The sequence below is a fragment of the Podarcis liolepis genome (genome assembly GCF_965112155.1).
Source record: "Podarcis liolepis genome assembly, chromosome: 1".
Lineage (NCBI taxonomy): Eukaryota > Metazoa > Chordata > Lepidosauria > Squamata > Lacertidae > Podarcis > Podarcis liolepis.
Genome location: NC_139554.1, coordinates 137,147,930 through 137,175,695, shown reverse-complemented (window position 1 = coordinate 137,175,695; position 27,766 = coordinate 137,147,930). Strand labels below are relative to the sequence as shown.

The window sequence follows — 27,766 nt, the reverse complement described above, 5'->3', positions numbered from 1 at the left end:
TGAATATATAGGTGTGGAGAGCAGCAGACATGTTCCCCCCCCCCACCCCTTTTATCCGTCACAACTACCTTCTGAGGTATAGTAGGCTGACAGATAACTCCTGGTCCAAGGCCACCCAGTGAGCCGCATCCCAGAGGGGGCATTTGAGTCCAGGTCTCTGCAGTCCAATACTCTTACACCACACTAAATTATGTGTTGCCCTTGCCTTGAGTACTGCAATTGATCCTGGTTTGTAGGAAAGCACAAACCATACATTGGCCATTGGGACAAACTGCAAAGTATGGTTTGCTGAGAATCTAAAGTTGTTAACGGCAGCATGCAAGGACCACGGGGGGGGGGGTAAGGAGAGTGCAAGCAGGACACATTAAATTTGGCATTAAGGGTGCCAAATTTGGCATTAAGGGTGGATTTTAACCATCAGGGCTACAAAAATAATCAGTTAAAAATTAGAACCAACCTTCTGCATAACCATCCATTTACAAACAATAAAAAGTAAATAGAAAAATAAAGAACATGTTAGTTAGGCTGCCACAGAAGAGGCTTTTAAATCAAGTTTTGTGAGACAGGTTGTATTGCATAAGTTATTTATTGTATTTATTTCATAAAAAATTATACACTGCTAAACAACAGCAACAACATCTCAAAGCAGTTTACAAAAGATAAGAGTAAAGCCAATAAAAAATTACAACCCTACTTTAAAACATACAAAGTTAAAATAGTAAAATTACCTCAGCTGTCTAAGCATCTGGGTAGGTCTATCTAAACAGGAATGTTTTTAGCAGGCGCTGGAAAGAGTGAAGGCACCTGCCTGATCTCAATAGGCAGGGAGTTCCAAAGTGCAGGTGCTTACAAAGAAGAGCAGGTATTATGTGGCACCTGAAGTAGTGCCAATTCTGCAGATCAAGGTGGTCAGAGTGGGCACACAAGGGATAACGTGACCTCATAGGTAAACTGGTTCTGAGTTGTTAAGGGCTTTATATGCTAATAGTAACACTTCAAACTTGGCCTGGTAGAAAATCAACAAGAGGTGCAGATCTCTAAGCACAGGTGTTACACGCTGGCAAGGCCTGCACTGACTGCAACTTCTGGATCAAGCACAAGGGAAGCTCTGGATCATGTCTCCCTGCTTCATAATCAGACGGGCACTAACGAAACATCCATGACTGTTTAAGGACCACTGCTATTCACTTCACGCTTATTTTGTAGGTTTGCGATTAATTGTTGAAGGGCATTTTGAGATGTGGGAGGGAAATGAAGAATTAAACACAGAGGCACAAATGCTGATACAACAGTCTTTAAAACTAGTAGCCTAGAATAAGATGCCCCTTAAGATCTGTAGCTTTCAGCTGACGTGCCCCCCTATTATATGGTGGTTTAATTAGTTGTTTCCATTCTTAGAACCATTCTTGGTTTGGTTAAGGGAACACACTAATCAGCAGCTGAAAACTAAACTGATTATTTCAGAAATCTTAGCCGCTGCATAAACCAAAGCAAAGCAAACGTATGAATGTGTGCATGGGATGAGCAATCAGAATATTTAAGGAGGGAGGAATAAGCCCACCATATGGCTGTTTTATTTCTTTCCCCCCATTTTTTGATCCAGGTCACAGGGACATAGGAAGCTGCCTTTAGGCAGGAGTCTCTCCCAGCCCTACTGAGAAAGGCCAAGGATTGAACCTGGGACCTTCTGCGTGCAAAGCAGACACTTTACCACTGAGCAACAGGTCTGGTCCTTTCCAGACGGGGCTGGACCAACTTCCAGAGCCCCACGTAGCATGGCCAGCAATCAGGAGTCAAGGGAGTTGCAGCCTAAGGCAGCAGGTGGAGGCCACTGGCCATCTAGGCTGTTTACTGTTTACATGTACACATGGGGTGCCGTTCCAAGGGGTTTCCTTGTTAATCAGAGACCGTATGAGTTCTGGGCATCCATTTCATGTGGAAATTAACATGTTGGGGGAGAAGATCAGGATTGTTCTTGCTGGCCCTGTGCTCAAACCTGCCTGAGTTCAAGATGCCATTTGCAGAGGGGGCTCCATGCATAAAGACCCATACCCCCCATTGCGACAGGTGTGAATCACAGTCCAAATGTGCCAATGGAAACTTGAACACATGGACCTTTGATCAGTGGCACCGTTCTGGCCCCTCTTCCTACCCCCAGAGTCATATCTACCCCAAATGAATGCATGCACAGAACTTTAGTTTGAGATCAAGCATCTCTCGGTTCATTTCAGAGTGCCCAGTTAGCTGCCCAATACAAACATTCCTCTGCACAGTGGCAAGAGATAAAGAAACAGTTACCTATTGTTTCATGGGAAATTTTGCTAGAAAACTGAATAATGTTCTGATATATACAGCCACAGGACTACAAAAAAATGGCTCTGGGAGTCGTGTATGAAAACCTTGACAGGTATAAAAATTTTCACCAGTGGCAGTACAGGAATCCTGGAAAAATTACAGGTGGCTTAGAAATTGGCCTACTTTACCAATATCTGCTCTGTTTTACCCAATTCCATACTCTGCTCTTATCCATAGGGCAACATGCCATGCTCCCTGCTGAGTCAGCACTGCAATGTGCAAATGGAATTATAGAAAGCAATCCTGAGAATCACAGAGATCTTTTTCTATGGGCATATTCTTCTTCTTCATCATCATCATCATCATCATCATCATCATCATCATCCCCCCACCTTTTGCCCAGACTCAAAAGCAGCTTACAGATAATATTTTAAAAGCTCCAAACAGTGCAACTGAGATATAAATCACTTTGAACACCTGAAATGTGTTACATAAATGTCAAATATTATTATTCCTTCTATTATGGGTCTGAGCTCTAAGCTGCTGGTGCAAGCATCTTACAGAGAGTTCACTGTGTAATTGCTAAAATGAAAGCAAACTTGACACTGGAAATTAAGAATGCCTGGTGTGCTCTGGGGGCTTCATTCTTGTTGTTTTTTTTAATATTGACTGAATGTGATATGCTTTAATAAAAGCTCATCTGAAAATATTTTTCAAACTTCTCTAAAAAAATCATTTTGCCTCTAGTTCATCGCACTGCATTGATCAATAGATCTCTGATGAATTACAGTAGCACCAGTAATTATTCTTGGCTACTGTGAACCCTGAGAAGAGAAGACTCCCTGGGAAAGATGGAGGGCACAAGGAGAAGGGGACGACAGAGGACGAGATGGTGGGACAGTGTTCTCGAAGCTACCAGCATGAGTTTGACCAAGGTGCGGGAGGCAGTGGAAGACAGGAGTGCCTGGCGTGCTCTGGTCCATGGGGTCACGAAGAGTCAGACACGACTAAACGACTAAACAACAACAACACTGTGAACCCTAGTGGGATTTGCTGTGCTAGAGCAGGACATCAAGGCGGCAAATCAAGGAGTAGGAAGGGGGTGGGTGCGATTTGGGAGAAGCCCAAGTGAAGGGGGGACTTGCAATCCCAGTCTCTCAGAGCTGGGGAATCCATGGCCCCTCCGAAGTTGGGCAAGTCCAACTCCCCTTAGCCCCAGCCACCATGGTCAATGGTCTGGGATGGTGAGGGTTGTGGTTCAGCACAACGGGAAGGCTACAAGTTCTTCATCCCTCTTCTAGAACAATCGCTGCAGAAATACAAGGCTGAAAACTAGAAACTAAATAGGTTTCAGAATTATTTAAGTTCAGCTGACCATTCTTGTATTCATCACTTCTCTGACAAAGTCCAAGACACTGACTTAGAAGAAAGGGGGGGGACCCTTGGTGTTCATACAGAAGCAGGAAAACAAACTGCATTTCAGGGTAGGGTGATTATTGATTTCTTAATGGATTACTACTGGACAAAATTTACACTCCCGCCAAAAGCATCAATCTTGGGATAATAATTACAAACCTCTCTCAGCGCATTGAGCATCCTGAGGGAAGGGGGAGAAATCTTATTACTATCTGCCGGGAAATGGCTGTGTTTCTATTTCTCCTGTCCCAACCACATTACAGCAACACATTTAAAATATATGCTATTATTATAGGTAAAAAGCTGAAACACATATCTTTGCAAGAAGGTTGCATAAGGAAGGTATCCGGTTGAAAATTTTAGAAAGCTGATTATGTGAACTCATAATTACCCATTAAATAGGGCAAGCATGTCTTTGCCATCTAGTGACACTCACCGCAAGAGCTGTTTCTAGGTTTTTTTGCTTAAAAAAGAAGAACAAAAGTTACAGCCAGGCTTTAACTCTGGTTTCCAGTATCTTCACTCACCTCAACTGTTCTCATATAAGACAGCAAGCACAGAAAAATGTAACACATGTATGATAACAGTTAACACATTTTAATTATGGTCTATACAATCAAGGCATTTAAAGGGCATTTAACCATTAAAATTAGGGGTGTCAACCAATTATGTCAGGTGAGAAAAAGGCACTTTTCTTCTTTTCTCATAATACAGAACTGAGTCGTGCTTAGCCAATGAAATTAACCAGGAGGAGATTCAAGACAGAAAAAGAAATTAGTTTGTCACACTATGCATAATTAACTTTTGGAATTTTCTGTCACACATAATGGTGATGGCCACTTGCTTAGATTGTTCCGTACTGAGAATAGACAAATTCATGGTGAATACATGGTAACTAAATGAAACCTCCAGATTCAGAGGTAGTCTATCTCTGAATTCTAATTTCTGGTGGGCAAAACACTTTTGAGTTCTAGCCTTGCTCTCCTTTCCTTGTGGGCTTTCAAGAAATATATGGCAGGCAAGTGTGGGAAACAACATTTAGAAGATTAATATTCCATTTTTCAATCAAATGATCCCCAAGGTAGCTTTACAATAGACCATAACAACACACACACACACACACACACACAGACAACGAAAGCCCCTAGCTTTGGATAGGACCAAAGTGTGCTTCCCTTTAGGTTCAGAGAAGATGATGTTGAGATTAGATGCCTTCACCTGAATCAATAGGGCTATACATTTAAACTCCATTCACTACCTAGTTTTTAACTGAATAAATTATTATGCTTTTGTTCTGCAAAACCTCAGGAAAGGCCCCTTTTGTGGATGCTGCAGGATGGGGACTGTTTATCTTCATCATCAGAACATGTACAATTAATGGTCCTTATTACAGTACTAAGGCCCAAGGATTACAGTTTCAAATTAACAAGAACAAAAACCCTCAAGGTTCAATTGTATAGTTCAAGATTCAGATGTAAAGAAAGGTATCTTTCCTGACTAGTGCAGAACCAAATTCAGGACAGGAGGCAGTTTTGCAAAATGCTACAATCAACAGGAGTTCCTTTTGTTAATTTTTCAAGGATGGTTAAAAAGCGCTTACATTTTCTGAGAATATCTGATCCCAATACAGGCACCTGTGACCGAATTCTCATGAGCTTCATTCCCATTAATGACATCAGTACATAACTATATGTGATTGGCCATTATGATATTGAGACATTGGCGCTTCACCTTTAGCACTGGTAAATTTGCTCTGCCACTCCAACCTCCCGTACTGGAAGGACACCCCCTTTGACTCCCTAAGGGGAGTGGAGAATGAAGTCACTGGGATATAGTTGAACAATCATGAGGGAGCAGACCTTGGAAATATAAGACTGCTCTGATCTCTACTCATCCTTCTTCTGCTGGAAAGGGGCTGAACACCCCTTTTGGGTTGGGTTTGTGAAGAAATGAAATCTTTATGATGCACTTTATCTACATTTTGATGTCATGATTTAAGTTGTAACCTGCCCTGGAATCAGAAAACAATGAAGAGCAGGTTCAACATATCTTCAGTAACTAAACTATGCACTGGAACAATTTGTATGTTTCATTTCTTTGCTCTCTCATGAACCTGACTTATTCAAGTGGTCTTTACGTTCCTAAGTACAATTATGTGAAGACTGCAAGTTTGCCTCCGCAATCGGGGTGTTTGGTTGCAGAACATCTCCTTCACCTTCCACACAGAAGGTCACCTGTGGCTTCTGCTTGCTTTTTGTGCGTGACAAAAGTCATTTTTTCTAATAGCATCCAATCACACATTCTTGACAATCCCTAACTCTAACTTCACGGTCAAAACATACTTCTGTAAATCCCATAGGAATAATGCAAAAATTCACAAGTCTTGCACCATGGCAGAAGGCTAGGCGTGGGGCACTTTTAAAAGGAAGAAATTCTCCACAACAAAAGGGGAAATAGGAAGAGCCAGAAATTCTGGCAAGTAAAATTCTATTTGAGTCAGATGGAGAAGGAACTGGAAAAGAAGAATGAATAATAAAAAAGTCTAAGTACCTCAGAAACAAGAAGTCCACAGGAAAGAGCTAATTAGATGCTGAAGAAGTTTAAAGCACAATGGAGGAAGGATAATAGTTATCCTCACTGTTTTACTTCTTTTATCACTGCACAATATGTGCAAGTAATCACTCAAAATGTTAAAGATTAGCACATGATGGATCCAAACAAGTAGGTTAGTACTGAGTACTGACTTCCAAGAGAGAATATAGACCAGGCGGTGCTTAATTTCCAGAAAAAAGCAATGCTGAGGCGCAAGTCACTCTGGAAACTCTTTCCGCTAATCCCCAGTGTGTGAGTCTTCCCTGTTGTTACTCAACCATGAGAGAAATTGCCTAACTCTGACAGTCATACCTCAGCTCACTCTACTCAGTGGGACTTATTTCTGAGTGGACATGTTCTAGGTTGTGCTGTTAGTTGACTGCACTGCTCATTTTCTCAAATTCTCAGCATTATTCAGTAACTTTTTACTTGACTTGACTTTCTATATCTTGCGTCTCCTTACAAAATGGCAGGAAATAAAGTACCAAGAGCCCCTGGGACCCTACAAAAAGCAGAAAGACATTATTTGAACCATCAACCAATAGGCACCTTGCTATAACAGCTCATTTACAGCTGGAAATATATCACATTATCCCAGCTCTACCTACTCTGTAACACCGAGCAAGCTGTCAAAGATAGCGTTACAAAATAGTTATTGTAAGAGATCCCCTTAAGCAGTAAAATTAATTTGACCTATTTTATTACTGAATTATTACTCCCACACAAATTCTGTTCAGTAGATATTTATCAGTGTTGACATTAGTATTCCAGTTAGGCAATCTCCACAGCAGGCAGTCTTCCTTATCAAAGGTGTACTGAGGAAATCTGATGTAAACGCCCCGACACCAGACTAATCACAATTGGGAAGAACATACTTGCCCCGCAACCCAGATACCACATGCATCATAAATTATACAACCAATACACAAAATATAAAAATGTATATTTTAAAATTGCTCAGTGCATGACTGATTATAAATTTATGTCAGCATTAAAACTTTTGCAGAAACTGACAGTCTTGATGCAGTAGTAGCAGAGGAAATGTGGGAAATGAGACGCGTATAAGGAGAAAGCACTATGATTACAGAGGGCCTCATGAAGAAGTTCTGCTTTGTTCTACACCCATCCAAAGTCCTATTTTGCGACCATCAAGCCATTCTGCAGCAACTACTTGCATATTCCTAAATATATCTTCAGTTACAAAACAAAGTTAAATCCAGATGAAAACAAATCCAATATGTGCAGAAACATAAACATCATATGGTGCTTTAAATATATATCTATATATTTACTAGTAAGTTTGTGTCCTCCACAGGAAAGATCATATTGCTTGGGTTTTTCAGATTAAAAATTTCAAGAGAAACGAGTGACCTCATGGGCCACTTTGACATGGGGGCAGCATGCCCTCCTGCCAATCTCCTGACGATGTCACGATGATATCAGGTGACCCAACTCAAATCAAAGTTTAGGGCTTCAGCTAGTGTCCAGGAGACCAAGGGCCACCATAAGACTGCACTCCTTGCCTCCCAGAAAGACCATCATAGTGGAGGGAGCCCCCCCCCCAGGCTCTTTCCATTGGCCAGTAATGGAGCAGCTATTCCAACCTTGCTTTTCTCTTTCTTCCCTACTGATGCTTCCTTTACACCCTGTCTCTTGGATTCTGAGCCCGTAGCCAAGGACCAGCTATCTTTTAACAACTATAGAGAAATTTCTGTACACATATTTCTATACATGTTCTGAACACATGTTTTCAATTTGTTCTTACTGTTTTAAAAATGTTTGTAAATTTTATTTTAGTTGTATTGTTTTACTGCTTGGGTTTTTTTGATGCACTGGGCTCATTTGGACAGAAAGGCAGTGCAGATATTTAATTAGTTTCACACGTGTTCATTCATACATCTGTTCCATATTGTTCCACATCAGCCTGTGGTTTTTCAATGCACAAAAAATTACGTTACTCATTTTATTTTTACAAAGTACATATTTTGCATGCATTGTTACCTAAAATACGCATTCTAGTGCTTTTGAGCAGAGAACTGAATCACAAAATTCAGAGAAGTGCAAAAACTAAAGGATAAATGTGTTCTGGTCCATGTTTCAGCCTGAAAAGTATAAACCAGGTCAATTCAACAGCAATAGCTCCAAGGATAAGATAGATCCAACCTCTAGTCCTTCCAGTGTCAATCTGATGGCACCAGAGCTCCTATTCCATCCCCTGAACCCGAGAGGGACTCCTCTGCTATCAGACTCCAACAACTGGATCACAGATTCATTGGGAGATCTGGAACAGTGTAAGGAGCCGCCCCAACAGGTTGAAACCCTTTTACGAGCCAGATGCAGCACTCAGGAAGTGAAGTTTCTATCTAGATTATCTTAGCCCTGGCTATAAAGCTCTGGCGGATTCCCCAAGGTATTGCTGAGACAACTTGTATTTTTCTACGTCAGCTGCAGGACCACTAACTTTGTCCTGAGCCAGTATCATAATCCTTATCCAAGATCCCAACCTGACCTGGCCTGCAGAGAAATATACAGTGGTACCTCGGGTTACGAACTTAATTCGTTCAGGAGGTCCGTTCTTAACCTGAAACTGTTCTTAACCTGAAGCACCACTTTAGCAAATGGGGTCTCCCGCTGCCGCCGCGCCGCCAGCATGCAATTTCTGTTCTCATCCTGAGGTAAAGTTCTGAACCTGAGGTACTACTTCCGGGTTAGCGAGTCTGTATCCCGAAGTACCACTGTACATGAAATTATGTCTCTAAGCTTATGCTTTAAAGCCAGGATGTTGCAGGGAAAACTACTAGAAGTTTGCAAAATCAAACTTGCGTCTCTAGCTTAAGGAAAACACCAGGATCTGGAGAGGGGAGGAGCACCTGGGCGTGGGAAGAATTTTGCAACAGCAAAACACGTGTCTGCTCTAAGCTTAAGGAAGATGCCAAAATGGAGAGAGGTCAGTGAAAGGGCTCCATTATGGCTGACAGCTGTGATTTAAAAAGTTAGAGACTGTTTCATTTTGGAAAAGATGACTTATTATAGATGCCCAGCACAAAAGCTCCTGTACCTATTTGTCTGTAATTTGGCAAGAGTCATCTACTTTGCAAGGGCTAGTATGTATGCAATTTTATCCATTTCAAGCAAAGGTGTGGAAGGGGGAGTTATAGTCATTTTTTTACTTTCCAATACAGAAAGGGGGGAAACTGAGCAGATTCCAGCAAATATAATAGCTGCCCTTGTTGGTAAACCATTGCAGATGCCCATTTTAAATTTGTCAGGATTCATGCTATGAGAATGTCTGCAAATTTTATCCAGTTCTGCCCCCAAACAATAAATTTAGAGACTTTTCCTTTTTAAAATAAAAAACCAGAATTTTAAAAGGTCAGGTACAAAAGCCCAGACCATATTTGCCAGTAATTTGGCAGGTTTTAACCACCATGATTGCAAATTTGCCAATTTCTGTTGAAAGGAAAACAGTTATAGACGTTTTTTGATTTCCCAGTAGTGAAAGCGGGGAGAGGAAACAGAGCAGATTTGGGCAGATGAGTCAAACAGAGCAACCTACGAAGCACCTTGCGCTGAATCTGGATCTAAACGGAATCTTGTGGTTGGTGAACACCCCTCCTAATTACATCTTACACAACTGCACTATAATTTTTATTTTTGCAACTATGTCTTATCATCTCTCCACCCCCCCCACCCCAATAAATGGAAGATTGTTGCAGAGGTCTGAGTATCTTTCTTAGGTAGCCCTTCGGTTGGAGGGACATTCTCAGTGTAACACTTCTACTGGAGGAACCAGACCATAAGGTTTTCCCCACTGGGAACATTCCATCCTTTCCACTTCAAACATTGCATCTGTGTAGTTGTACATGCACTGTGAAAGTTAGCTGCGTGAAAGGCATGGGCACCCAACTGGAGCACATTAGGGCTTGCCAATCAGAAGATCAGCGTTCAAATCCCTGTGACGGGGTGAGCTCCTGTTGCTCGGTCCCTGCTCCTGCCAACCTAGCAGTTTGAAAGCACGTCAAAGTGCAAGTAGATAAATAGGTACCGTTCCGGCGGGAAGGTAAACAGCATTTCCGTGGGCTGCTCTGGTTTTGCCAGAAGTGGCTTAGTCATGCTGGTCACATGTCTGCGGACAAACACCGGCTCCCTCGGCCTGTAAAGCGAGATGAGTGAGCAACCCCAGAGTCGTCCATGACTGGACTTAATGGTCAGGGGTCCCTTTACCTTTTACTATCACTTTGATACTTGTTCACCCCATTTTGCTGGCACTTTATCTTTTTTTCTTTTCGTTTTTTAATAGTTTGAAGCTGAGAGCATCTCACGATATCATTCAAGCACAGTAGTACATACCCATGTTGTTGTTGTTTTAAAGTGGCAAACCCCAACTGCCACTGTATAGCCTTTTGCCATTTTAATCATTTATATGGAGGCTCCGCCTTCCCCCTTTTCCAGGGCTTTGATGGACAACTGCTCTGGATTTTTAAGAAGTAGATTTATAGCCCAATTCTAGTTATGTCTAATCAGAAGTCCAATATTTTGAATATTTCAAATGAGACTTAGGCTGCAATCCCAAGCATAGCATACTTACTAGGATGCAAACCCTTATTAAATGCAGTTAACTACAGTTGTGCAGTGCAATCATAGGCACGTCTACTCAGAAGTAACCCTACGGATTTCACTTCCTGGCAGTGCTGACTCCAGAGGAAGGCAAGATTGGACATTCAAGACAGGTCGAGGCATCACTATTTCTGCCTTGCATAGAGCATGCAAAAAGAACAGAGGCAGTCCATGGGAATTCTGTTTTCATGCTGTTCCAGGTTAGCTCTCACTTAAGAGTACTGTGCCTGAACTCCCCTGCCCCCCCCCCGGTGAAATCCTAGGGCCAACACCACTCCCGTGAGCTGAGGATTAGAGCCTAAATTTAGGAGTTTTAAGCTCATGTTTAAAGAACAGAAGTACAGTTATCCACAGAGCAAGTCATGTTTGCAGCAGAGTTTAAGAGGCCTTTCCTCCTTCTTTTACATGAAGACAGGATATAGCAGGGCAGGTGGTGAGACTAACAAATATATAGTGCTAAGAAGAAAAACTGTGTTAATCTCTCACACCAGATGAAACTGACCTGTAGAAAACTCTATGAACTGAAAACAGAGATACTATACAGTGGTACCTCAGGTTAAGTACCGGTACTTAATTCGTTCCGAAGGTCTGTACTTAACCTGAAACTGTTCTTAACCTGAAACACCACTTTAGCTAATGGGGCCTCCCGCTGCTGCCACCCCGCCGGAGCACGATTTCTGTTCTCACCCTGAAGCAAAGTTCTTAACCCAAGGTAATATTTCTGGGTTAGCGGAGTCTGTAACCTGAAGCGTCTGTAACCTGAAGCGTATGTAACCCGAGGTACCACTGTATGTAGTTTTGTCATCCATGAAAATAGTTCAATAAAAACTTTTTTTTCAAGAAGAAGAAAAGCTGTTTTAATATTGTTACTAGATTTCCCTCTGTAATCAGGACTCCATGCTCAATGGGAGAACCTGAAAGCATGCCCTAGTGAGAAAGAGGCAAGCACTTATCTGTGTGTGTGTGTGTGCGCGCGCATACTATATAATTTCACATCTATTACTAGTAAGCTGTATTTAACAAGCATTACACCCAGTAATGAAATTTGACAAACTTATGGTGTGAGGGAAGAAATAGTCTCAAACAAGTTTTACAACAATGCTGTACAATTACAGTATGCAAATTAAGTGGAATCATGTCATATGCCAATTGGATGAGTCATGTCTGGTGTAAGGATCCTCCAAGGAAGGCAGTTGCAGATAACTGTACGTTAACTAAATGAGACGCCTTGCCCTTTAGAGACCAAGGGGGGGGGGGTGGCAGGAAATGAATTTAGTAAAGCCATTTTGTAAAAATCAGCAGCATGCAGGTACCTTGCAAGCACCAAAGTCTTAAAGGCTGGAAAAAGAGGAGGAAATGTTAGAGGTCTCTCTCATGCACACATATATCACAGAACATCTGAGAGCCAAAAATAAACAAGGTACTGAAATGGCACCAACCACAAGGGTTATAGTGAATGTGTGCCGCATCGCCACTGGTGTGGACAGTATTTGTACATTTTTAAAGGGCAAGCCTCCAAATATTGGAAAAAATTCACTTATCACTTAGAGTACTGGCTGGGTAGAGCTAGGAGCCACGCATGGGGAAGAAGTCCAAGCTTGAGGTGGCTGGTGTCTGCTTATTCACACGCTGAGACAATGAAGAGGCTGCATTTCACAACAACACTGTGCCTGCAGGTGAGGAGGGCCGAATAATGCCCCCACCCTTGCTATATTTCTTTGCTTCAGGCACTCCCCCCCCTAGAATGGCTCACTTCTGGTCTCAGGGCAGGTGTGTGAGAAACAAACATGGCTGCCTAAGGTGCCAAAGGAAGCTGTTTAAAAAGCTGAATGAACAGCAAGCTGCCTGGTATTCCTCCAGGTGATTGAAGAGGGTGTGGGAGAAACTGACAGGATGACTGTTATGCACACATGCGGGAGGAGAGGGTGTGACAGGTTGTGCTTTATTACAAGGCAATCTTCCCCCAAAAGCCATTAATGTGAATATAATAGTTCTGCCGCAGATTAACCAATGATTCAACTCCACCCTCATTGTAACCTTCAGCAAGAGAGCAGAGTGGTCTAACAACTACGTAACTGGCACGTATAGAAGTCTTCCGAGGGCTCTGTATACTTTGCATACTCGCAGGATCACCACCCAAGAATGGAACCTATTCCCTTTGGCAGGGAAGGCCCAGAGCTCAGAGGTAGAGAGCCCTGAAGGTGGGTTTGCCTGCAAAAAGCCCACACTCCGGTTGCAGGATCTCAGGTGCCACAGCTGGGGAGGACTGAGACCTTGGAGACCTGCCACCAGTTGCTACTGTGCTGGTCTGGACCATGGCCTAGCTCAGTTTAAAGAAATGTTAAATTTCAGCATTTTTCTTTTTTAAAAAAAGCAGAGGGAGCCCCAAACCTTTATTCTTTGTTTCTGCAGGAGAACTGCTGGAAAGCATGTAAGGATTATCTCATGGAAGTTGATAGCCAATGGCCAGATTACAGCAACCACACAGAAGCTTCTCCAAAACCTTCCATGTGCCGGCTGACTCCAGAAGGCAAGCAGTTCCAACACAGGGACTCACAATGCAAAATAAGGTCATTTTCGCCACACTCCTGCAAAACACCCACAAACAAGTAGCATAAAGGAAATCAACAGTGGAGAGCCACGGCATGTGTTTGCCATATGGAGAAAGCCACCAGACACAGCACTGGAGCATCTGTAAAACAACCTGCTGGCTCTCAGAAGTTAGAAAGTAGAAAGATGGTGGTCCAGAATGGCACTTTAATTCACAGTTCTTCATCCTCCCCCCACCCTACCAAGTATTTCCTCTTCTCTGTTTTCAAAATCCTGCACTGGAAACTTCAAACTGCTGTTAAATCGCAATGATTTCCCCCCTGGATCAGCATTACTGTATTCTGAGTTTCAACCATTTAGAGTGGAGGCACCACTACAGTTCTAATAATAATAATAATAAACCAGAGGTGTTGCCTGAAGGGAGGTAAGACCTGAACGGTTCTCAGTTATTGCAAGTGCCTTTCCCCTGTGGACGTGAAGGCTACCTGCAGAGCTGGAGTCGGGGCCCTGTGTACTCTGCAGGTGTGGGTGAGTGAAACTATGGTTTAGCATGAACGAGCAACCACACTGGCACCAGGAGCAAAAATCACAGCCGCTTCCTTCTCCCAAAGCTCCAGCTACCAGAAGCAAAGCTATGATTTGGCTCAGGCTTACATGTGAATGAAGCGTGGCAGTTGCACTGTGCAATCATTTCTGTTTCCCCATTAAAGAATGTCACTGGGATGATGCTACAGCCTGACGTTGTGTCACTGATAGAAGCACAAGGAAAATGGCAAGTCTGCTGGGCTGAGGGTTGCAGTTTTGCTGCTTCAAGGGGTGACAGAGCTTCTAGATTTGAAGAACCAAATTTTAAAACCACTGCCACCACATAGACTTACGCTACATCTTCCCCCACCCACCCTCCAACGGTTTTGGGGTTTTTCAGTCTTCCGTCCTCCAACCCCCACTCCTTTGCTTTCCTTGCCATTATTTCTTTTTTCAGAAATCAGAACTGAACACTTCAGCTCAGTTCTAGAAAAAAACATTTATATATATATATATAGAGAGAGAGAGAGAGAGAGAGAGAGAGAGAGATTTTGTCCAAATTGATCAGAACAACCTTGCAATATACTTATTCCATTATAGATATTTTATAGTTCATACAAAATCTAACAGTACCCTGGCATTTTAATCTTTCAATCAACATTATCCAATATGTTTTGCAATAAAATAGAGGATTCATAGTACACATGCAAACATAGCTTATAACTAATTAAAGTTTGCAAACAGACATTTACAATCAATTAAAGTTGTCAATATTAAACAAAGTGACAAATAAAATAGGAAAGATGGGCAATAGATTGGAAAAAATGGATCATGGCTGTTAAGACCCACAGTACGCACCAAATAAAAATAGCTTTGTTATATTATTGTGCAGTTAACTAAAGGCCGGGAAAGGATTTAGATATTTAATTATTTTTCCAAAGTTGGAATGGATGAAGTCTGTTTAAAGCCAACATGTTCCAAAAAGGCAGGACCCCAGATGAAAACAGATGAAATGGCATTAGTTGAGGCCACTGAAGCGGAGAGCTTGTGTCTGGACTGTACCACTTTAGATGACAGGTGGAAGCTCACATGACTACACTCTCTTCCATTCCAAAACATTCCCTGCACATGGGAAAATAGTATGTTAAGGGGCACTAAGTTTTCTATGCACTGGGGATTTTGATGTGGAGGACCATTCAGTCATGTGACTCTCCACCTGCACTTTGAAGTGGTACAGCCCAGATCCACGTTCAGCACCTCAATGAGAACTAGGCCAATGCACCAAGAGGGGAACCGGTACACCTGATAACTGCTACAGCGAAGCAAAGAGCATCAACTGACCCAAAATCACCAAGACAAGTCACAAGCTGCTCTAGTCACAAACTAATCTAACCTGGGAAAACATTCTTTCCCATAATAAAATACAGTCATCATTTACAACATGAGGGAGGGTGAACAATCTTCTCTAAGCTTAAGAAACATTGCTCCAAACCTCCTACTGTCTACTCTCAATGGCAGTGTTAGAAACTCAGATATACGAGCTAGGCACCAAATGGCTCCTTAAACCAAACGGAATGAAGCCACTGCAACACAGTGCCTTTGACATCCATCCCACAGAGTCCGTCCAAAAGGAGACCACGGTACTGAGAGCCACAGAGCGACTGAGCAGAAGTAACAGGGTCACACTCCCTCGTCTCTCTCACAATGAAGGTCATCCATCAAGGCGCCCATGGCTAATTCAGTTCCAAAACCTGATCGGAACACAGATTGCAGTGGACCAGTCTCATTCAGGAATACCTGCCATTGTGTCACAACCCTCCTCTCCACCATCCTGCCAGTTTAGTTGCTTCCAAGGGTGACGTTCCAGACATGTACATCTATCTGTGGATTTGCGTGTAAAGTACCATATTGGATACCACAGAGATAACATCACTGCTACCTGGTGAGAGGGAACTAAGATATAGTCTGTCAAAAATAAACTCTATGTGTTTTAAAAATAATAATTTTGACAACCTCTGTGATTTCTTTCTGAGGAAAATAGGACAAGTGACTCTATACTTGTGACTTGTATTTCTCGCTTTGGAGGCTGAAAGAGCATAAGCTTGCTGCTTACACTAAGCACACAGAATATATACAAAAGCATCCAAAATCACCCCAAATAAAAAATAGCTTATTGGTGCAACTGGGGGTGGGGTGTGGGGTGTGGTGGGCACAGGACACAAGCACCACACAAACAGTGCCCTCCTGTTACACCAGCATTGCACAGCAGCTCAGTCAATATGGTGAATCTTCTACAGTGCACCACTGGCAGGCTTAATGGATGCATGAATGGCAGAATGCGAGGGACTATTATTATTCAGTGTTTTAATAATGCCTTCTCCCTTCACTTGGCGTGTGTTACAGCCTTACACCCACTTCCTGAAGTTACTTAAAAGGCAGTCTCCTAGTGGCTACTTCCTGGGCACAAATTCTTAAGGGAATTGGAATCAGCATTCACTGGTCCTAGACCCCAAATTCTTTCTTCTCACAATTTTATCAGGAATTAACACCAACCTCCCTCTGCAAAATTACCTTTGGTATTTTTCCTTTTAGTTGCAACTAGACTGACAGGAACACAGGGATAGAAGCACGTTTCTGATGTTACCATGAGCAGCTGGGAAGCTTTGTTCCGAGCTGCATTTGAAAAATTTACCCATCATCTTAAGGTTCTGAAGGGGACTGCTAAACTAATGGAATTTGTTGCCACTTGAAGGCTATGGAAAAGCAACATATGAAGCCACTTATCCCTGTGAAGTATGACTTCATTTGGCAACCAATGACATATGACTTTGTCTGGTCGGCCCAAACCATGCCCTGCTACACCCGACCCGGATTAACAAGACAACGTCCCCCCATTTCATTCATTGCCTTGTGACTCCCTCACCGCTTTGTTCTCACCATTCCAGTGACTGGTGTTTTTTCCCCTTAAGTACATTCAGAGTTATTTTATTGCAACTTACTAATGCCATTGTCCTTTCTACATCTTAATAATAAAAGTTTAAAAAGGCAGCCTAGAATTCTCTTAAATGGATAAATCACATGGGTGAGCAACAGTCTCACCAGCCCTTCCCCTTGGGTACAGGGCATAAGGGATACTTTTGGGATAGCAGTATGGGTCCAGGGCAGGCATAGACAAACGCGGCCCTCCAGATGTTTTGAGCCTACAATTCTCATCATCCCTGGTCCTGCTAGGGATGATGGGAGTTGTTGTCCCAAAACATCTGGAGGGCCGAGTTTGCCTATGCCTGGTCTAGGGCAAGGAGAGCTCAATTACAGAGGCAGGCTAGGCCGCTGCCTAGCACACCTGCCATGCAAACAGGAGAGTGCCAAACCTTCATGTTTGAGCATGGCTGGTTCCCCTCAGAAGCAGAGAATGTGCCCCAAAACCCTTTGGCAACATCACAGTGGCTCACACTGCCATGAGGGCTTGAAGCTGGATAAAAGTGCCTATTCACTAAATTTGTTTCTCAGCACTCACTTATAAAACTTTCAAGATGGTATTCAAATTGATCATCCACCAAAGAATACACAGTATTTTTCTCTTTCTCTCTCGGAGACACATATTGCACAGTATATATAACATTGTTAGTTAGCAGACACAATCTCATGTTGCAAATATCACTGCTCTCTTTATAAAAGAGGAGCTCTTGGCTTCATCTATAATCTATGTATGCTATATGTAATTATAGATGTGGTAATGAAAAGATGAAACTGACACGTACGCAACATGTGCCAAAAATATTTGACCTGCAACCTTTTGGAAGCAAACCTGAAATCATTAGTAGTTTAGCCAAGTCTTACTCACCTGGAATTGCCACAGGCTAATAAATATGAAGGGAAAAAACCCTCTCTCCCAAGCATGTAATTTTACTAGAGTTGGGTGAGAGTGGCTTGTTTCGAAAGCGGTTGTTTCTCTCTCCTGTCTGGTACACACACTGTTTACGGTACACAAAAAAGCCAAGAAAATTGCCTGTTATGGGCTTCTTCCTTGTTTCAACTGGATACAAATCCAGCCAGACTAAGGCAAGGGGTGTAGTCCTAAATTGATCTGTTCAGGAAAGCCACAGTGGAAAAGCTTCTATTCTTCTTTGGAGGAATAAGTCCCAGAAGAGTAACAGAATCAATACTGTTGAATTCAGGGTGGGGGTGGGCATTAGATAAGGAAAAACAGCTCTAAAAAATTAAGCTATCAGTCCCACACACATTAGTGCAGGACCCCAAGTAGGGCTCCCAGACTCTGAACTTTCATTTTTTCCCCAAAGGAAGTCTCCAGCCCTCCTGGAAAGAAGTCATGAAGCAAAATGTGCAGGAACCTTCCTAAGTGATTTCTGTGAAATGAGCAAGCCAGGCTGCTCCCGGGGTGATTGATGAGTGATTCGTTTGGACACCAGCCAATAGGAATCTCTGGATTCCTCAAGAGTTGCTGGATTCCCCCCTCCTTGATGCAATTATTTTCTAGGCAGAAATTCAAAAGGTTAGAACTTTTCCCACATGTAAATATAATCATGGGCAAAGCTTCATCATGGCTGTTATGCCAACACCCCCACCATGGCAGCCATTTTGTGACTGGTGCCCCCGGAACTCTCTCAAAATTCAAATCCACCCCAACCGTTCAATCCAAAATGTTTGGCAACTCTTGTATTAATGCAACACACCAGCCTGAGACAGCCTTTCAGCACAGGACTAAGTTGCCAAGACAGGTCAGAAACGCAACAAGCACAAAGAAGTTTCTGTTGCCTTCAGGTGCATGAAATGCTGCACAGGAAACAGCCCAAAACCCATAAGCCCATCCAGACCAGGTGAGCCTAATGATCCGAATATGAATGTCTGAGAAAGTTTTAACCCCACCACTATAGCACTCCATTGCCTGTTGCCTAGGTCCAGATTCCAGAATCTAGGGCTGGGCAAATATACAGATATAGAATCCAAAACCAGTTTGAAGTCCATATCATGATCTCAGTTTCATAATTTTTGGCCTGATGATGAGGTGTGTGGGTGTGTTATGCAAAAATCATGATGAAAGAAAAACTGTGAAGCCAGCCAGTGCCTCCACGTAGCTCCATCCTTATTTCAGACATTGTGATAAATCGATATATTGTGATGTTTAGCTGGATATATATCACAGTGTTGAAAACCACATATCGTCCAGTCCTGCCAGCGACACAATGTATCAGAATGTATCGTTGTATCAATGTATCATGCATCAGAATGCACTCAGCAAGCATCCTGTCTTCTCGTGTCTTGATAGTTTTACATGCTATTATATTTTGTTTTAAACATATTTTGGGAGAAAGTAGGGTAGAATTTCAAACAATTCATTTCTAAATATGAAGTTGAGAAAACAAAAATAGCAGCAGCAAAGAAGCCAGTTGAAGGAGTCTCTGGAGACCTTGCTTCAGATGGAACAGATTTTTAGGGATCTGACAAGCCCTTCCACCTAGCTGGTTTTAACATAGATTCACAGAATTGTAGAGTTGGAAGGGGCTCTGAGGATCATCTAGTCCAACCCCCTGCAGTGCAGGAATATGCAGCTGTCCCACATGGGGATCGAACTGCAACCTTGGTGTTATCAGCACCACACTCTAACCAGCTGAGCTATCCAGGGCATCTTACCAAAAATAAGTAACAAAGTCCATAGGTTCAAACAATTTTTATTTTATTTTATTGCAAAATAAACAGGAACTGTTCTGTCACCACTGCTTAAAAACTTGACTCAAAATGTATTTCAATGTACCAAGCACCTCATCTAAAGATTTTTCATAAAATAAATGACAGGAGATTTAATTAAAACCACATAGGAAGCCCTCCCCACACATTTTGGGGCTATCCACTCCCACAGAGAAGAACTGGTGTACTGTGCACGTGTGCACATAGACACACACCAATACACACTCTCACACACAAATATGCTTCTTTCATCAGAACACCAATCCATGGACACAAATTGCTGTTGATAAACCTGAAGAAGTTACAAATGCTCAGAGCTTTAGAAACTGGTGGCCCTTTCTATCTCCTGATCACAGGAGGCAACAACTCAGGTATGCTCCACTTCAATGGCCCCTCCTGAACTCCATCCCCCTGGCCTTTCCCCTGCCGCATAAACTGAGCCCCTGGTGCCAATGCTAGTGAAAATGCAGGCGTGGGAATTCAAAAGATCTGTGGTGCTGCTGTGCGCACAGCACCCTCTGCATGTTCCACACTGGCAACGGGATCCCTGGTGCAGGTGGCTGGGGCACCTGGGATCAGTGGAAGATTCTAGTGAAGGTCTCAGAATAAACTGCTTTGAGGTTCAAACCCCAAGTCCTCTGTACTCAGGCAAAAGCCCTGGTGCTTGGCAACAGAATTGGGTCTGTATTCACAGGCCAAGTCAGAGGCACAAAGATCTATCCCACCCCCCACCCCCCCGCAATCCACCATCCTGGAACAGCCATCTATTTTAAATCTAGACAAAATTATGCATTGTACTTGCTGGTTTGGGTTAACAGGGTGGCACAGGGTAACAGTTGAATTTAGATGATAACATTCTAAGAAAGAGCAACTGCCCAATTTCAATATGTTCATTTTCACCCAACAATTAAAAGTGTACTCTTCTCTTCTGCATGCCTACTCAGAAGGTAGTCTCACTGAGTTCAGTGAACCTTACTCCCAAGTAAGTGTTCACTGAACTGCAGCCTAATTTGGGCAAGCATTCCTGTTGACATAATAAAACAGGAGTTTTCTTTCTCATCATTGATAAAAAAGAAAGAAAAAAAATGAAGGAAGTGAGCAGTAAAGTTTCATAGCTCAATAAAATGCATATCTGAACTCTAATTCCACAGGTTTGGAAATGTCTAAATGTCTGAATTATGAGAAGCTACCATATAAAGTTCAGTTCAGAGTACTAGCAATCGTATTCTTTTGCAACGTATATATAATAATTGGATATTTCATAGTAACTCTCAATTTAAAAGGCTCATAAAACCTGTGTTTTACTCATAACCTCCCGGAGGACAGGAGAAAAGCCTGAGTGTAACACCTTCCTCTCAGCCAGGAGTGATATGAAGATCATACTTTATTATTACAAAAGGTTCATTTTTAAAGCTTCACCTTCCTAGCAGAGCATTATTTGCAAAAATTAAAAATCCACTTTGCAGGAATCCCCAAGCAAATGCACAGTAAGAGTGGGCAGATGGAAAACAAAGTTGTAAATTCAAGTTTCTCAGTTTAAGAGGTCCATTAAGACATTCCAATCAACATCAAAAGCAACCTACAATCCTTAAAAAAATAAAATCATCTCATGCAATTACATCCAGTGGATACTTAATACTCTAAAGGTATGGAGTGTTCGCAAACTTGAAACACATTATTTCCCTCAAAGAATTATGGGCACAGCAGTTTACCCCTCAGAGAATTACAATTCCCAGCAGCTCTTAATAAACTACAGCGCCCAGAATTCTTTGAGGGCAGAGGGAAACGTGCTTCCAATGTGCTTTAAAGGCATAGTGTGTATGAAGCATGTGTCTAAGTTAAAAAGTTTAAAGTGGTTCAACAATTAGAAAGCTATTACAAATAATACCAATTCAGAGGCAGTGAGAGGAAGACAGAAGAGCCACAGAGAATAGGGTTGGGGGTTTGTCAAGCCTTCAGTCATTCAGCTCACTGAATATAGCTTTAGAATATTCTTGGCTCTTTGTCTTCATTTTGCCTTTGCTTTGGAATCATGCCTAAAAACTGTTTCGATCACAAAAGAAACTAGCAAAGCCTCGATTTTTCCTACCTGGTTCAGATAAGTACTAGCGCCCCCCCCCCCCGCCATCCTGGGATAACTGAGACTGGCAATCAAGCTCAGATTTAGACAAGACATCAGCATGAACTACAGCAGATCTGTCCTGTCCTCTCTTCTTGCATTTGCAAACTACGCGGATCGAACAAGATTGATAAACCTGCTAGGCAAAAGCTGTATGAAAGGTGACTTACTGCTTGTCATGTGACTTGGTGAGGTATGCTGCCCATTGGGTGTGCTTGAGGTGAGGTCAATTGCCATATTGGAGTGATCCCTTTCGGGCGAAAGTTCATTGTCACCTATTCCATAGAAGAAAACCTTCTATCAGTTTCACAGAGGAAAATTGACATTTGTGTTCAAGTAAGAACATGTGCTTGCGAAGGGGAGGGGAGATTATATTTGAAAGCTCAGTTCCCAGCATGATTAGATTCTTCCACAGCTTAGGAAGGGTCATTTTCTGCGGCAAAATATATTAGCTGCTGCTCTGGGACAGATATCACTCTGTACGCTCACCCCTTTTCATGTCATACTCAGTTACTTGACTTTGCATAGTATGTATAATTTTAAAAGCAGAATATGTCATCCCACAGGGAAGCATTAAAAACATATGGAGTACAAACATGAAAAAGTTACAGCCCACCCTGCTTCCCTTCAATGCACAGATCCAAAGCATATATGCAGTTACACTGAAGTGCCCAATACTGTATTTAGTATTAAGAGTCGCCCAACCCATGTTGCCTTAAAATAATGAATTCAATAAGACGACAAAGAACATTGTGGCCCCTAAGCAGCAAAAGGCACAAAAGAAAATAAAAGCAATACTTACATGGCATGTATCCATCAGTAGCCTCTGCTTCCATAGTCAAAGTGCAGTGCTGCAAGGCAAAAAGTACACTGTCAAAGTTGCCCTCGCTCTGTCAGTTATTAAACATATGGGCTCCTAAGCCATTTGCCCATTTTCTGCTGCTATTAATTTAATCAGTGTTTGAGCAGCACAAGTGTCTCTGCCTAGGATCCTCCTGCAGGCATCCAAGTGTTGAGGCAGGTAGAAAACTTTAAATGCCAGAAATAACCCTGTGCAGAAGAAAGAAAGTGGGAGGGAAGCAGACACACACCTGAATCACGGTTTCCCTGTTTCTAAAGAAGTCCTGTTTGTGTCGGGTGTATTTCAACGAAGATGCCAATGCTTTATCAGTAAACAGCCTCCTAATCTTCAGTCCACAGTGCACTTGCTAGTAAGTCTGACTGAACTCGGGGGGGCTTAACTGCCAAGTGAGAACTTTGGGATACTGAGCTGAACGTCTTGTGGGATGCCGGCACCGCAAGGTTTCCTGCACCGCAGTTGTTCCGTGGTGTCTTCGGCTTCAGAACAAGTAGGTGAGTCCATACTTTTTAAAAGCCAAGTTGCAGCAACTATTTTACCCAGGGTCCAGTTCATTCTAACTTATCTATTCTAGCCAACCCTGGAGCCCCTTCCAAAATACTTTCAGACCACATGCTCTTATACTGTAGTAATCTCAAAAAGTTTCTTGAAGCACTTTACTAGCAGAGAACAAGCTATTACTTTCCAGAAACCTAAGTCACTGTATTAGATGACGCCCACTAGCTCAAGACTTGATTAAAAATAAAATGAAATGAAAAGGTTGGTCATCATCACCATATCATTTTAAGAGGAAACTTTAAAATGAAGGGGGTGTGTTGAAATAATGGCAAAAGAAGAGTTTCAATTTTTCCTCTCAGTCCCCAGCTCCCTTTTGCCTTTAGTTTCAAAACTCCTGCTACACCAAGCAGTTAAATTATTCACAATGAGCCATTTCTGTATTGATCGCCAAGTATATTTAGACCCAGCTCCTGGAATTTCTCCATTACTTACTGGAAAACAGGCAGCTTCATTTCTTGTCTCCTAAACCACTTCCCTTCACCTCATCCCCCTCTTCTTTTTTAAATAAATAAATAAGATATACACTTTTCTCTGCCTTCTTCCCCCACTCTGCAAACTGCAGATCAAATTCCTAAGACACTCAGTATACATAACGCTTACATTTCAACAGGCGAAGCTGCCATCCAACTGATGCCTGCCTACATGCCTTTAATAATAATGATAATAAATATAACACACGAGCTCTAAACGCTTGAGCGGAAGAGCCCTGCCCTCCTGCCTCTTCAAAATTACCTTATCTTCCCTTTCCTGCAGGTAACACACTCGGTAACAAGGGCTGGGGGGGGGGGGAGTTGTCTGAAAACAACAAGCTTTTGGTGGGGTGGTGAGATACTATCCCAGGCAATGAGATGGGAAGAAAGGAAAGGAAATATACAGGGTGGGGGAGGAGAGAGAGAAAAAGTTCTATGATTAAAATAAAAGTTTGTTCACCATTTCTGGCTTCTGGTGGCAGCTTCTAACCCCTCCTCCCTGCCAAGAGCGAAGAGACAGAGGGGATTATGGTGCACTGGAGGTATAGGCAAGATGGGGAAGCGTTTTGAAATAATCCAGCCCCTTCTCCTCCTCCTCCTCCTCTTCTTCTTCTTCCCCCTCCCTCTCGCCTCCCCGCCTCCAGAGTTCAAGGGAAGAGGAAGAAAACTTACAGGTAGGTCACATTCAGAGCAAATGGATCGGTGGGGAAACAAAGCAGAAGGAAGGAGGAAGGAGCGCCTCTCTCTCTCCCTCTCTGTCCTCCCCACCCACCTTCTTTCCTCCCCCTTCCCCAGGATGGTCTTGTTGGAATGGCACGTACTTTCAGGAAAGATGAAGAACAAAAAGGAGAGAGAGAGAGGTCAGCCAAAGCGACAAGCAATGCGATTAACTAGACGAGAGAAAACTTGATCCACCGGTTCCTTAAGAATGGGGGGGGGGGGATCTTGGAGGAAAAGAAAGGGGGTGCTTGGAAGGCGTGGATCAGGGAGTTTTAAAAGGGAAAGGGAACCAAGCAGCAAGAAACCAAGGCCAGCTTCACAAGAACTGTTTTTTGGCCCTGGGCGAAATAAAGAGATCTTAATTTCATCTCTCTCTCTGTGCTCCTTCCCGAGTCCATAGCAGAACCTGTCAAAGTAATTTAAGCCCTGCGTTTTCAAATGCAATGTGTGCCATGCCATAAAAACCCTGCGTTTGCGTTCAGAGAAATCTTTAATCGTGGGTTTCCTTGCATGCATCTTGCATGGGAGACAGTTGCAAACGGTGACAAGCCCCTGTCAGTTTCAAAGAATGAGGGCGGGGGGGGGGGAGGACTGACTAATCAATTGAGCACCCAAGAAAGCAGATTCCTTGCTTTTTAAAAAAAACAAAAAAAAAAAACCCTGACTTATGCCTTAATAGATATTGCCTTTGTGGTCTCTTGAATCGCTCGATCTACACTGAAGAAGAATGTTTTGAAAAATCATCATCATACAGTCCTCTTCGCCTTCCTGCACCACTATAAATATTTGCGGGGGGGGGGGGCGAGGAGCGGGTAAAAACAGCAACAAGTCATTTGACTCCCGGGCTCCGGAGATGCTCCATTATTACGCGTTGCTCTGACAGACCTTCCTCTCCTTTCCGGCCCGCTCCCCCTCGCCTTGCCAAACACAGACACACACAGACACACACAAGATGCACAGGAGACAGAGGTCGCGTTTTGCACACAGATTTTGCAGAGCTGCTCTTGCCCCCCCCCCACCAAAATAAGCACCCCCAGCAAAGATTTACCTCAGCAGCAGAGCATGTTGCAAATCAGTTCCATCACCCTTGTTTGTTTGTTTTGTTAATGAGCTTCTTTAAGCCCCCCCCCCTTTCCCCCTCCCTCCCTTTCTTCCCTTTCCTTTTCTCCTCTCCTCCTGCGCGTAACGCTCCTATGTTTGCGCGCCGCAGTTGGTTATGGAAACTAAGGCAGTGGATCTGTAGCTAAGGGTAATCCTGCATGGCTTTTTTTTTTTACTTCCTCCATCTTCGGAGAGCAGGGTTAGCCTGGGACAGCTGGTCAAACCCCGAGAAACCGATCCCGGGAGCTCAGGCGCGCACAGGCGCAGCACGCAGCCTCCCGGCGCGCATCTCTCGCCAGGCGCCGGCGAGGGCGGAGGCGGAGCGCGAGGTCTGGCGGGCGGGCGGGCGGGCGCGTCGCCGGGGCTCCGCGGAGCCGCTCAGCAGACTCGGCAATCGATTGCAGGACAAGCGCTCAGCTGCTGCCTCGGCCAGGCTGCCTCTCCGCGGCACCCCGAGGTGCCTCCTTGGCCAGGCGCGCCGGGAAGAGAGCGGCCTCCAGGAGGAAAGCAAGAGCAGCGCCGGGATAAAAGTTGCCGGGTCTTTCGCTTCCTTCCTGCTTAGCAGGGCGACGGAGACAGGTGCCTCCTATTTTTGAGCAAGGTTTCCCCCCCCTCCAGCTGATTCTAGGAAGTAAACAAAGAAAGAAGCAAGCAAATTGGTTGTGTGTGTGTTGCATGGAAAACCCAGCATCTCATGATGGGGGGGGTATTTTTATTTTTTTTTATTTTATGCATTTATATCCCACCTTTTCCTCCAAGGAGTTCAAGTTGGTATACATAGTTTTTCACCTCCTCATTTAATCCCCACAACAACCCTGAGAGGTAGGTTGGGCTGAAAGGCAGGGACTGGCAAGGCAGCCCAGTGAGTTGCACAGCAGAGCAGGGATTCAAGCCCTGGTCTCCCAGCTTCCTCATCCAGCGCTCCAACCACTGCACTACGCTGCTCAATCTCAGAGGCACCCTCCTTTTAGTACTTATGCTGCTCAAGTGGTAACTGGCAATAAAAATGGGGAAAATGGGTGCATTTGTAGTTGCTGTGCATCAGTCGTCAGAGCGCGTCTCCTCAGAAATCAGCCCCTTTGTGTTAAATTGGGCTTACTCCTGGGGAAATGTGCATAGGATTTCAGCAGCTGCCTTTGCTGGGAAACAGGAATTCTCATTAGGCCTAAAACATTTAATTGAGTATATTGGTTAGATTAATCAATTTTAATTTGTTGGATTAATTTGGCCTCCAGTTCTTTATCGAAAAATACTATTAATCCAAGTATTTTTAAAAATTGCAGAGGGCAAGCACCAGTTTTAAAAAGCTTTCTTCCATTTATCCTACTTAGGAGATTATGCATCTTCTTATTTATTATTATTCATTACAATTATATCCTGTTTACAAGTCCTTCCAAGGCAGCTGACAAGAAACATTAAAGTGAATTTTTAAAAATACACAATCAACAGTACACTAGAGAGTGTTGAACTATGACCTGGGAGACTAGGATTCAAATCCCCGCTCTGCCAGGACGCTCACCGTGTGCTCCTGGGTCAGTCACTGCCTCAGCCTAACTTAGCAGAGTAAGGAGAAGATCCATGTGTAGGAGCAACAGCTTCTAAGTTTGTACGTCCTATGACATGTAAATCATTTTAAAGCAAATTATGTTACTTCAGAACTATTGATCCCGCAACTCAAGATTTGGATCAGCTAAGATAACTGTAATTGGGTGGTAAAGGGACCCCTGACCATTAGGTCCAGTCGCGGATGACTGGGGTTGCGGTGCTCATCTCGCTTTATTGGCCAAGGGAGCCGGCATTTGTCCGGGTCATGTGGCCAGCATGACTGAGCCGCTTCTGGCGAACCAGAGCAGCGCACGGAAACGCCGTTTACCTTCCCGCCAGAGCAGTACCTTTTTATCTACTTGCACTTTGACGTGCTTTCGAACTGCTAGGTGGGCAGCAGCAGGGATCGAGCAACGGGAGCTCACCCCGTCGCAGGGATTCGAACCACTTACCTTCTGATTGGCAAGTCCTAGGCTCTGTGGTTTAACCTACAGCGCCACCTGCATTTTGTGATAGGCCATCACAAAACTTGCCTTGGACACAGGTCTAGAAAAAGAAAACTGCAGAGGCCTTTCTCGCAGGACTGATGCCAAAGCTACAATCCTAAATATTCTTATTTGGAAGGATGTCCTTCTGAAGTCAAGGGGACTTACTTTAAATTAAATATAATTAGGCTCAGGATGCAAATGAGAT

The 27,766-nt window shown here is 43.3% G+C and overlaps 1 protein-coding gene across 8 annotated transcripts in view; it reads right to left on the bottom strand.

Moving 5' to 3' along the window:
• Nucleotides 1–25,745, bottom strand: part of IKZF2 (IKAROS family zinc finger 2) — a 113,752-nt gene extending 88,007 nt beyond the window's left edge. For 3 of the 8 annotated variants that reach the window (XM_083473858.1, XM_083473862.1, XM_083473864.1), the window contains exons 1-3: nt 25,476–25,745; nt 22,623–22,671; nt 21,991–22,095 (exon numbers count right to left, since the gene is read on the bottom strand). In XM_083473858.1, the coding sequence (XP_083329984.1) occupies nt 21,991–22,095; nt 22,623–22,656 (139 nt within the window). In that variant the 5' untranslated portion in view covers nt 22,657–22,671; nt 25,476–25,745. The other 5 variants (XM_083473860.1, XM_083473863.1, XM_083473857.1 and 2 more) reach the window with 3 other exon arrangements.
• Between the last annotated feature and the right edge of the window lie 2,021 nt (nt 25,746–27,766).